We start from the raw sequence: 12,550 nt of genomic DNA on the forward strand, positions 1-12,550 counted from the left end.
TTGTAGTGAAATATTTAATGTACCAATCACCTCAAAAGATGCTGAAAAACTGGAATCTTTATCAGAATCTGAACTTGATTCGTTATCCTGGTGAGTAGAAGAAGAAGAAGCAGCAGTTTGTAATGTTGTAATTTCTCTTCTACAGCTATCACAAATTTTTGCTCCCTTTGGCGATCCAGAAAACAAACTGCACATCCAACTAGTAACATTCCTTAATTTTCTTTTTTCCTTAATGTTGTGATTGCTTTTTTTTAACGGATTAAAACACTGTAAGGTAAGTGCACCGGTACTCGTCACTGCTCCAATGGTCGTCACTAGCAACTTCAAATGTAAATAATAGAGAAGTAGCTCAATATATCGCCAACTTAAATATTGACAAAAATTTGGTCGACGTTCTAGCTGAAATTACCACAATAGTTTTCGGAACAAACACTATTTTCAATCAAAAAAAGTCCGTGCATCAAAAGTTCGTAGAGCAGTGAAGATAAATAGGGGAATTCCTATACTAAAACACTAAGGACGTTAGTGCACATTTTTACTTCTAATTCTGTAAATTTTCATGTTTATTCGTGATGTTTTGTGCTGAATGTGTTAGTTAAATGTTCTTGAAGAGGTGAAAGTGTTTATTTAAAAAAATTTGTTTTCTTTGTATGATTTAGTTAGGGTGACGAAAACTGGATCAATAAAAACCTTGTATTGCTAGTGTTCGTCATACCTGACGAGCACTGGTACATTTAATATTTTATTTAAAGTTGTGCTAAGTTACACCCTAAAGTTCTTAAATAATATTGGTTCTTTGTTGTTAATAGACAAAGTACGTTATTATGATCAGATCCAGTAGTCGTCACCTATGACGACTTCCGATGCATGTGTATGACGACTTCTGGGTCGGAAATTACTTTACTTTATTGATTGCAAAAATTGTGTAGGCATTGTTGTTTACATTAATTTAGGGGTCATTCGATATATATTTTGACATTAATAAGTAAACTAAACATTGTAATGTGTCTCGTTCTTTAATTACAGGGCAAAATGCCAAAACGGAAAATACTGTTGTATGAAGAGTCAGCCATGGAAGCTGCTCTTAAAGATGTAGCGAATGGTATGAGTATAAAATGAGCAGCGGAAAAAAATAGTGTGCCAAGGAACACATTGTCCGATAAACACAAAGGCAAATCGCCCTTGGGTAGGAAGATGGGCGGGCCCTGATTCATTTTTATATTTTACTTGTGATACCGCATAACATGCTATGTTATGTTGCAGCAACGAATTGAGTCGTATTGCATACGCGTACAGTATGACGTCGTGTAAATAATAATAAATAGAATATAAACAATTAACAATATTTGATAATTAAACAGTTTTTGTTAACCAAGAAACAATTAAATCTCATTAGAGCGGCTTTATTATATCTCTTTTAAGATAAGAACAAAAAAAACGTGAAAATACGTGATAGTGAAAAACAAAAACATACATATTTCTAATTTGTAAAAAAATACTTTGTTACGTTGTTTCTGTTCCAATCTCAAACTTTGTCTACACACATAATACCTTTAATAAACAGTAAAAAAACTTAGACGAGGAATTTCCAAATTATACTTTATTAATAAACAAACATCGTTCTTTGTATCGTAAATTCATTGAATATGCGCGCGCATGCGTAAAATATACGATAAATGCGAGTAACAAAATGCAGCCGTGTGTAACGGTTCGTTACTCGTTACTAGACGGCACACCCGTTACTCAGTAACGAATACATTCGGTTTGCTACAGCTCTATGTGCTGTCCCTCTTTGTTCCGTGAGTGCTGTAAGTAAATTCAAAATTTAATGAGGATTATTCATTATATTACTGAACGATCTTTATGAAATGCCATTTTGATGTTTAAAATATAGTACCAAATAAAATTTGAAGCCCAAATAGTACAATACTATCATTCTGGATCCATGAATTAAAACTAATGCAGCCGAAATCGCACATGACGACTACTGGCACAAACATGTGACGAACACTGGCAAACACGAAAATTTGCATGATGACTACTGGCTCGAAATCACACTTTTTTCAAAATTATAAATCTACAAAAATAATTTGTGTTTATCGAAGAGTGTTGGATAGCATTGTAGAGTAAAGTTTGAGGTTAAAAACAAACATGTAGGGGCAGTAATACACCTACAAGGTTATGTACACAATTTTTTTTTTATAAAACTCTTCTTAGCATGACGACTACTGGTACATCTACCTTAACTTCAAAAATGCAGACATGCAAGTACAGACTCCTAGCATAAACTAGCTGAAACCACTACTGTACAGTACTCTGAAAGAGCTAGGGGGAATCCCAGGGCAAAGCAAGGGTATCACAGAGCTAAGGGAATCCCAAGGCAATGCAAGGAGAATCCCAAAGTAAGGGGAATCCCAAAGTAAGGGGAATCCCAAAGTAAGGGGAATCCCAAAGCTAGGGAAATCCCAAAGCAAATTGAGGGGAATCCCCAGTAGCTGGATGCTTGTCTGAACTAATCTCTAAAATCTTGTATCAGAGACAAGCAAAGTGTAGCACTACAATTAATTACAATTGTGTTATTAGTAATTTTTAATCAATTTTATGTGTTTATACTTTCAACATAACTTATTCTAATTATAAAAAAAATGGTTAAATATCATAATTGGATAAAGTAAAGTATAAATATGGTTACAATTACCAATTAATTTTACTATGAACCTATTAACTCTCCACTTTGAAACTTTGTAGACAATTTATATTCGTACAAAAAGTTTTATAGAATTTTTCATAAAAAATTAAAAATGCACTTTTTCAAAATTTTAAATTTAAATTTTAAAAATTATTTTGAAAATTATTTTTTGTACTAGACATTATTGTGTTACATATCACATGAAAGGCCATAAAAAAAATGCTGCAGAATGACACCTGTCTCACCTTTCTAACTTAATTTGGAGAAGTTATGGTAATTTTAAAATATGCCTGTTGTGCGTTTTTGAGTGTTTTTTCAAAAATTTACAAAGCAATATTTTCAAAACGGATGGATATATCATTCTAAAATTTTATATTTTTGTTAGTCTATATGGAGGTAACATCTGTGCAAAATTTCATCAAAATCTGAGATGGTGGGGTAAAAATGTTATTAAAAGTGTGTTGATTTGACATGGAATGACCCAGAGATTTGAGCAACAGTAATAAAAATATAACATGATGTGGCAATGAAGACGTGGCTGGTCATTCATTGACTATTTATTTTTGGGTAATGATTGGCTAATTGCAGTCCGCTGTGTAGCTGTGCAGCTCTGCTGTATTGCTGGCGTGGGCGGCTGGAGCTAGCGATAAACCACATGGTTTTGCTTCTTGATGCTTAGACATTATGAGCTTGAGTTCGAAAAGACAGCTCCTAAAAAGAGTCCATCTCAACCAAGATACTTATGGTGTAATGAAGCCTTTTTTTTCCCCTCACATTTATAAAAAATGCATAGGTTTTTGTCTGGCTGTCTGTTTTTTTTTGTGGGTATATTTGGTATTCCTGTTTTCCCCACCAATGCATTCTATCACCGCTTCACCTTACTGGTGGTATCTTTCAACCGTCTCTAAAGACTTCATGCCAGCAAGATGTTATAAATATAAATCATAATTTATTAATTCCATTAATCGAACCCAGCCACCATCTTGGGCCTCAGGCATCCCGTCCAAAACATCTCATGGCTTTATTGCCAGACACAACATTATAGGCTTTTTTTGGGTGTAAACAGTCATGCAGAACTTAATCTAAAGCATTAGCAGGAACACAAGAAGGCCGTTGTACGCACAAATTCCGTGTATGGCCTCTATACCAACAACTTTCACTCTACCATACCCTTCTGTCAAACAGCTTTTGACCCCATTTAATTTTTACTATTTCAAAACATTAGCCTTGATGTTAGATATCACTTCCATACCCTCTTAAAATGTTTCAGCAGAAAATAGAAAAAGAACGGTGAAAATATTAATTATTATTCACCTTCTGTAAAAATACACTTTCACTTTATTTTTCTGCTTGTGTGTTCTGTAGACAGAGAAAGAGATATTCTCAGGTAATTCTCACAACGGCGCCACCAGTTTCGAGGGGATTACAATGCAATCTCGTGTCGGGCAGCCTTACTAGTGTTCAAAAGTGCAATGAAATTTTGTTATGGCTTGGCTACTTCTATAAGTATATGTATATTCAATGATTTAAGCTAATTTTTGTTGCCTTTTTTGTTTCTACTATCTTTCTCTTGAGGTAAGGAAATTGAAATAGGCTGTATTTCATTTTAGATATTAAAAACAATTATGGTTTCGTAAGATATAACAATTTTTGTAACTAAAACCAGAGCTCTGCAAGCTTATGCTGTGTAAAAAGTTATAAATATAATGTAGTTATAAAATGTAGCCAATATGCAAACAAAAAAAATTGATTGAAAAAACATTGGCAATATGTTACTCCTTTTTTGCAATTGCTAGTATAGCCAATGTCACAGTGCATTATCATTTGACAGAATTTAATAACATGTGTTTAGATAACATGTGTTTCTATAACAAACATGAATATCTCAATCCCCTCCACCTTACTGTCTAAAAATAAAAGTTGGAATTCCAATTATTTTGCTGCGTAACCTACACCCTCCAAACATGTGTAATGCTAATGGGACAAGATTGCAAATCAAAAGCACTCATGAACATGATTGAAACCATCATCTTCACAGGAACAGCAACTTGGCGAATGGTGCAAATTCCTCTTTTTTCCATAATCCCGACCGACTTTTACCTTTTTAAATGTCAGTGACTACAATTTCCAGTTAAAATTTAATTTTTGATTACTGTCAAAACTCAGATTCAAACATACAAATATGTTTGTGTTGATCTGAGAAATGAAAGCTCTTCTCTCAGGCAACTGTATTTTACATCTATCTAGATCAGGGAGTGCAGAGAATCAGTATATTTTAATAATTTTGAAAAATAGTAATAAAAATTATATTAATCATAAATATTGAAATAAATATCTCTAAAATTCAAACAAATATTTTATTTAAGTATTAATTAAATTTGTGACATGTCCATCTTATGCATCTTAAGTACCTATCATTAATTTATTTTGCATTTGTTTGGTAATTAGCAATAACTTTAATATCAGGATTATTTGTTTCACTGTAAAAATTATTTAATACTGGAGTGTGTTTCTAGTCAAATCATAAATTGCTGAATTCTGTGGCACACTAGATTTATAGTAATACCATTATTTACACTTTTTTTTTGGGTTTAAAATGTTTATTATACATATAATAAAACCAAATTTATTCTACCACGCCTGTATGTATAATTTAATTTTCAGAACTTATATTTATGCTCCAAAGAGTTGACCATGATGTAATCAAGCCGATTGCCTTAAGAAAGTAACAATTATTTTCACCTCTAGCTGATAAATGTGTTACGTTCGTCTGTTGACACAACAAATGTTTTGTGTTTGAAACCTGATTACAACACTGAAAAATCTGAAAAGGTGTTGGAATTTGGTTTTCTAATGGATTTTGGAGGCTGGATTTGGCAGCAAGCCTTTTTTACCATACCCCCAACTCCATCACAAAATCCCTTCCCAGGTGATGTAGAAAAAAAAGTCCCACTCAAGACAATCAGAGTCCTCTTTGTGATAGCAAAGGTTCAGAAAATTCTTACAATATTTGTACTGTGCTGCTGAACCATCTGAAAAATAGTATAGCTTTTTCAAACTTGGCAAATAATTCCTCAGAAATAGGAACACTTTTTTCTGGAAAGCATGCACAATGACAGTATTGTGTGTTAGGCAGTGTGAAATAAATACAAAAAAATTGGTGAACTAGCTCGTGTTTTCCTGTTACTCGATTGATTTTCTTGAAATATACTACAAAAGGGTGCACAGCAGCCGTAGAATTGTTTCAATGAAACCCTTGAGCCTCACATCTTGTAGAACAAATTATTTTTGGCAAAATCCAATGTTACTACAGATTCACTTTCTTGCAACAAAGATTTTTTTTTTCAGAAAACAAAAACCTTGATCATGGTTTAGCAACAAAGTCATGTTTTTAAAAGGTTACTCAACTGATTGCCAAATTCTTTAACGAGCTCATCAAATGGTTTGGTAAATGTTTTGAAATTGCATCGGTCAACGGTAAACCATTGTTTGAAAGTGATGTTTTCAATCATTTCCTCCTCGAAAAACCCGGTTAAAGCATCATTAAAGTCCTCAATACTGGGACGGTATTCACATTCATTTAGGAAGCATGCCTGTAATGGTGGATAGCACATATAACTTAGGCCATACATTCCTTGTAACTGGATAAAGAACTTTCAGAAACAAGAAGTGTCAATTTATTTAAAATACCTCCAGAAAAAACATGAGTTTCATATTCTGGTGTACAGTGCAAACACAAGACAGAATGAGTGCCACTGGTACCAGTAATAATGCAGTTCTTGGGCTTCAGTTCTGCAAACATTTAAGAGGCAATTTCTTAAATAAGGAATTATAAAATTGAGTTACCAACACACATGTTTTGCGAGGTAGAGTTTTCCCAGGTTTTTGAATCAGGTGAGAAAAGAGTTTTACTTGCTTTCCTTGCCATATAATTACTAATACCAAAATCACATTCCATTCTTGCACAAGATCAACTGGTTTGTAAAATTGTTAAATCTGAAGTTTTACACTCTTACTTTTTGTTGCAAAATTTTCTTTCAGCTGATTCAGAATTACTGTCTGTTAGTTGAATGATGGATTCTTTGTTATCCTCTTCTATGTTGCCAGGTTGGAAAAAAATTTCATTAAATCTTAATTTAACTTTGTCAAGTTTTTCTATGCAAGATTTCTTATTTTGATACAAATTTTATTTTGACAGGAGATTCTCCTATTAATGTCAATGAGGCATCTAAAAAATATATACCTGATTCTATATCCATATACTTAGGTTCATCTTTGCTGCAGCCTGATTTTGTATTTTCATTTTCAGCCAACGGTTCATCATGAATATTTTTATCACTATCAGAACTTGAGTATGATTGTTTTTTTAACTCTAAGCGACAAGAAGTGCAAATTTTCATTCCATCTTCAATAATATCATTTAGCTTTTTCATCCATGGTGTGACATTCCTTAGGTTTTTAAGTTACCTCCTTAGGTTTTTAAGTTACCCAATTCCCGTCTTTATTAAAAAGGATTGCAACAATATTTATCTCACTGTTTATCCATTTGTCTATTATGAACTTATGTAGAGCAACTGTTCGCTCAGGACAACTCACAACACAATGAATGAAGGCAAGAGCCCTAGTAGGAGAAGCTGACCAAGGGTTGCAAGTTGAGACAGGAAAGAAACTCATTGGCCCAATTATATTTACCAAAGAAACTATCTTAACCCTATTTAAACCTAACTTTTATAATGTAAATTTTTATGGTATAATGGAGAATCAATTACTAAGACAAGTTTAAATAAAAAAAGTTAGATAAGTTTTTTATGATGTAACAAGTCATGAATTTGCAGCATTCATAAATTATTTCAATATACCATTGGAATACAATCAAACTTTGCACACAACTTACTTATGAGGTTTGGTATAATATATACATATATACACATATATGTATTACATATATCAAAATTAATAATTCCTATTTTTTTATTTTATAATAAAACTTTTTTTTAAATATAAAGTGATAGATACCCCCAAGTTATTGGTAAAATTAAAGCCCTTGACATTTTTAAGAGAATGGTACGAATTTGAGCACTTTCTAGGACAAACAGTTTTAGAGTTACATGCATTTAAATATTTCAAAACATTCCTACAATCTATATTTTTTTTTTTTTTAATTTTTCAAAAATTTATAGACCAAAAACGAAAGATCAAAAAAAAATTAAACTTTGTATTTTTGGTCATACTGATGAGTAGAACACAATCACCAAATATATTAAATTTTGAAAACCTCAAGGTTTAAAATTATTTTATTGCTTGATTTGATATGGAATCCCCCAATCGTAAAATTTAAAGGCTTTTCAGAAAATAAAAGAATTTAAATTATTTTTTATTTGGTATTACAAATTTTTTTTGATAGTTACACCAAAGCACAGTTTTATTATATATTTTTCTTTCTGCAGTCTTTAACTGTAAACCTGTGCCACTTTATTACCTACAAGTTTGAATGTAGGGGGAGCAGAAAGCATCTGGCTTACTTCCTGCAGCATTCATTTAATAATTACTTTTGCTACATGCCTACCAACAGTTACGCACATTTAACTTAAACAATAGACACAACACAAATTGATCAGTTAATTTATAAAATGCAATTGGGAACATCAGCATGCTTGCACTTACCAAGGGAAAATTGCATAGATTTTAAGGTAAATATGTAGTTGGGCGGTATTTGCAAAAAAAAATGTTAAAAATCCGAAAATACCTTTATTTTATGCTCTTCAGCATCCTCTTTTCATTAAAAGTGGCGGAGGTAAGAAATTCCAAATACTTTAGGAGATATCGAATTTTTTAATTTTGCAATACAAGACCTGTGGAACCATTCGAGCGACACCATTTTTGTTATTTTACCGTGTGTTCGTGAATACGTGAATCGTCAATGTGTAATTAATAAAATGGTTGATTAGGTCAGGTCAGTTACATTATTAATACTTTCAAACTAAGCCGACATTAAAAATAATGTGAATTAATTTTAATTATTCTTTAGTTTTAAATTATTTATAATGTAAATGACCTTACCTAACAAACCCGTAACAAAGTATGCACAGTAACAACTCACGTAAATTTTTTTTTGTTACTTATTACTTGCGCAACAATATCAAAAACACAAATAAGACTTTAAAATTAGAAACGTTAAAAACTCACCTAAATTGGAGGCGGTAATTAAACACCGTTTTAAACAATAAATGAACTACATAATCACGTATTGGTTCGTTTGAATTCTGGCCTATCACGAACAATCACGCGACATCATTATCCAATAAAAAAAGTAGATACTCGTACCTCGTACGTAAACAAGAAACAACGTTAACCGCCACATCACGGCACTGGTATTGTGATGAAATTTAAAAATTTGATATCTCCTAAAGTATTTGGAATTTCTTATCTCCGCCGCTTTTAATGAAAAGAGGAAGTTGAAGAGCATACAATAAAGGTATTTTTCGGATTTTCAACATTTTTTTTTTCGCAAATACCGCTCAACTACATATGATGAAATTTAAAAATTTGATATCTCCTAAAGTATTTGGAATTTCTTATCTCCGCCGCTTTTAATGAAAAGAGGAAGTTGAAGAGCATATAATAAAGGTATTTTCGGATTTTTAACATTTTTTTTTCGCAAATACCGCTCAACTACATATAATGAAATTTAAAAATTCGATATCTCCTAAAGTATTTGGAATTTATTATCTCCGCCGCTTTTAATGAAAAGAGGAAGTTGAAGAGCATATAATAAAGGTATTTTCAGATTTTTTACATTTTTTTCGCAAATAACACCCAACTACATTTTTACAGATTTTAAATTTAAGATTGTTAATAATATACACATGCAATTGGGCTTTTCCAATTTCTTGTTGCCTTTCCCTCAAGCTTATTCCACTCCCACCGTTACTAACTAAAAATGAACACTTCCCTATTTCTGCTCACCAGTCTATCTATATCATTCTCTCATTTTCAATATAAACCAACATGAGCAATAAATATAGCTATATATATTTATAGAAACGTCACTACACTTCAGAAATTACAAAACCAAAAAAACATGAAAAATATAAGCCCATGCAGCACATAAAAATTCGGTTTACACACTTTACTATTGGTAAGAATATAATAATTTAGACATTTTTATGGGTCATGATTAATTCGGAACACTCAATCTAGATTTCAATTAATTACAATACAGAAATTTTTTTTAACTTTGAAGTGTAACAGGATGTAAACTCACGTCGACATAAAACTATGGCAGCTAACGGGACATGCGTTGACAAATCTCCATACATTAGGCATAAATGATTTTTTTGCTTTAAAGTAAAACATATCTTACAGAAAATACATTACATTACGAAGCCACAATAATACAAGCCTTAAAAACACTTTTAAATATAAAACTAATGACCGAATCGCCATTGCAGCACATAAGGCAACCAATAAAATATGATCAATAATTAGTCACTGCAAACCAAAAAATTTAACTCCAGCGAAATTAACTGTTCGTTAAAGTTAAAACAAACTCGGAAATACAAATTTAAGTCCAAAATACTTCAGTTCACAAAAACAATTCCGTCAAGATGAACTTTTGAAATGCTCCACTTCCTTTGTCCCAATAACGTACACATGCCACAAATATAAGTATAAATTAAAAAATTATTGTATTATTACCTGCTGCTCTAGACCTGATCCATTTTGGTTGGGTACATTACTCATAGTACAAAACAATCAGTTCGTTTATTTAGAGCACTTCTTTCAAGTGTCTCCTCTGCAAGAAAATCTTACGTCCACAAAAAGGACGTTTACATTGACTAAACAGTTCTCTAAAACAACCGAACAGCGGAAAAATTTCATGACAGAAACGTTTAGAGAATATCCTCAATAGATAGCACCACGAAAATAATAATGAATTTTACGACATTCTTAAATTTTCTATTATTAATATAAACACATTTAGGTTATATAGTTATACGGAAGCCTCAATCGGCAGAAAACTACAAAATTAATTTTCAGAAATTTAAGACTATTTGTTCAAATCTACAAATAAATTTTCAATTATAAAACAAGGCAAAGAAAATAGTATCTAAGACAATTAAGCAATCAACTGTATTTGACATAACATATTGGAAGGTGATAAAAACAAAAATTAGACCGTGTGACAGGTCCTACGGAGACTTATTCAATATAATATATTTAGGTATTTTTTATAATATAAACTGAACTTCCTATTTCTTGAAGGAAGATATAGAAACTAAATCTCGCTGTCTTGGTTTCGACAGTATAGGTCATTATGATGCGGGCTCGTCTCCGCAGGGGAAACAATTATTTTATTTAGTCTAAAAAGTTATAAAAATAAACAATATGCATCATACTCAAAAATGATTCAACTAAATACCATTCTACGTAAATTACTCAAAAATGTTATTTGATTCTAATTTTTCTGTCTTGTTTATACAATTACTTAAAAATTTGCTAGAAAGTAATTTAATGCTACAATTAAGTAAATAATAAGAAAGTAGAAACAATCAAAATCAGCAATGCAATCATTTATTAAAACATTCAGTGTATGTTAAATCTCTCTAACCTGCACTGTATCTTCTATAGCTTTCTTATCTCCATCACCATTTAATTGTCCCAAACCACCACCACATATTCAAGCACTTCTCTTACCAATGTGGAATATTCCTTTACCTTTTCCCTATTCCATTTTGTGTTAAATGTTCTGCCAATCAGCTCCAGCCATTTTCTTTTTTGAATACATGCTGGACCTGCTTCCACAAAACCCATGTTGTTTTAAAGGTCCACCCCCAGGTTTTTATACTAATTTACCTCTTGTGTACCTTTAAAATATTCCTCCTCCTCCTCCTTATTCTAGCCATTGTATTCTTGTAAAAATTTAACTACATACCATTCTTCAGTTGTAATCATATATGTTTTGGAAATAAAAACAATGGGTGTCCATACTGATGTCACATAGGCGTGCGCACAGTAGGTGCCACAGGTGCCTTGGCACCACCATTAGGGTTAACGTTATTTTGTTTTTTACAAGCAGAAATAATACATACTTACAAAGATCCGTATTATTTACACAAAAATATGTTTTCCAATCGTGTCGAGTTACAGATTGTGCTCATAACACTATCAGTATATAAATTATCAATCGAACCAACTATACACACGGAAACAAGCCAGTTGCAATTATTACTTGTGTTGTAAACGCGGGCCGCGGCTACGAAACTTCTGAAATGTAAATACTTCTCATAGTCCTCCTCGAATTACATAGAATGCGCGCTCGGTGTCCACTGTTCACTCCACTCGGCAGGCGTGCGGAATAATAGCCGCCGTCCGCCAGGGTTTATTTTAAAAAAGAGAGTTTAGTTAGTTAAAAGGATAGGCTTACTCGATGACTTATATGCAGTCGCCGACAAAACATTTTTGTTGTATTCCAAAAGTTAAAACTTTTGCCCACTCCTATTTGTGTATTTTTATTATTTTATTATTTTACATATTTTAGGTATGTTACAAAAACTCCCTTAATTTGTTGACTTTAAAACTTAACATTTGAGAATGTTTTTTCTAGCATTTATTTGGTGTCTTCAGAAAACATATAAGTACGGTTTTTCAAAGCCACCAGCATGAATTCCGTGCAAACAATTTGTGCAATTTACTTTATGGCTCAACAAAGCTTTAAACTGTAAATAGTTTAGTAGTTTTCCTGGTGATTATAACGTTCAAAGCCATTATTTGTCATAAAAAATGTTAAAAATTGTACATCTGTGTATTTAATGTTTTTGTTCGGAAACACCTTAAATAGCACCATTTTGCGCTTTCAAA

At 32.0% G+C, this 12,550-nt stretch overlaps 1 protein-coding gene across 4 annotated transcripts in view; it reads right to left on the reverse strand.

Annotated features, from left to right (window-relative positions):
* LOC134537524 (ATP-dependent RNA helicase DDX3X) overlaps positions 1-10,510 on the reverse strand; it is a 46,229-nt gene extending 35,719 nt beyond the window's left edge. For all 4 annotated transcript variants that reach the window (XM_063378044.1, XM_063378043.1, XM_063378042.1 and 1 more), the window contains exon 1: positions 10,388-10,510. In XM_063378044.1, the coding sequence (XP_063234114.1) occupies positions 10,388-10,432 (45 nt within the window). In that variant the 5' untranslated portion in view covers positions 10,433-10,510. The remainder of the gene's footprint in view (positions 1-10,387) is intronic.
* Between the last annotated feature and the right edge of the window lie 2,040 nt (positions 10,511-12,550).

The sequence above is a fragment of the Bacillus rossius genome, chromosome 12 (genome assembly GCF_032445375.1).
Source record: "Bacillus rossius redtenbacheri isolate Brsri chromosome 12, Brsri_v3, whole genome shotgun sequence".
In the NCBI taxonomy this organism is placed as follows: Eukaryota; Metazoa; Arthropoda; class Insecta; order Phasmatodea; family Bacillidae; genus Bacillus; species Bacillus rossius.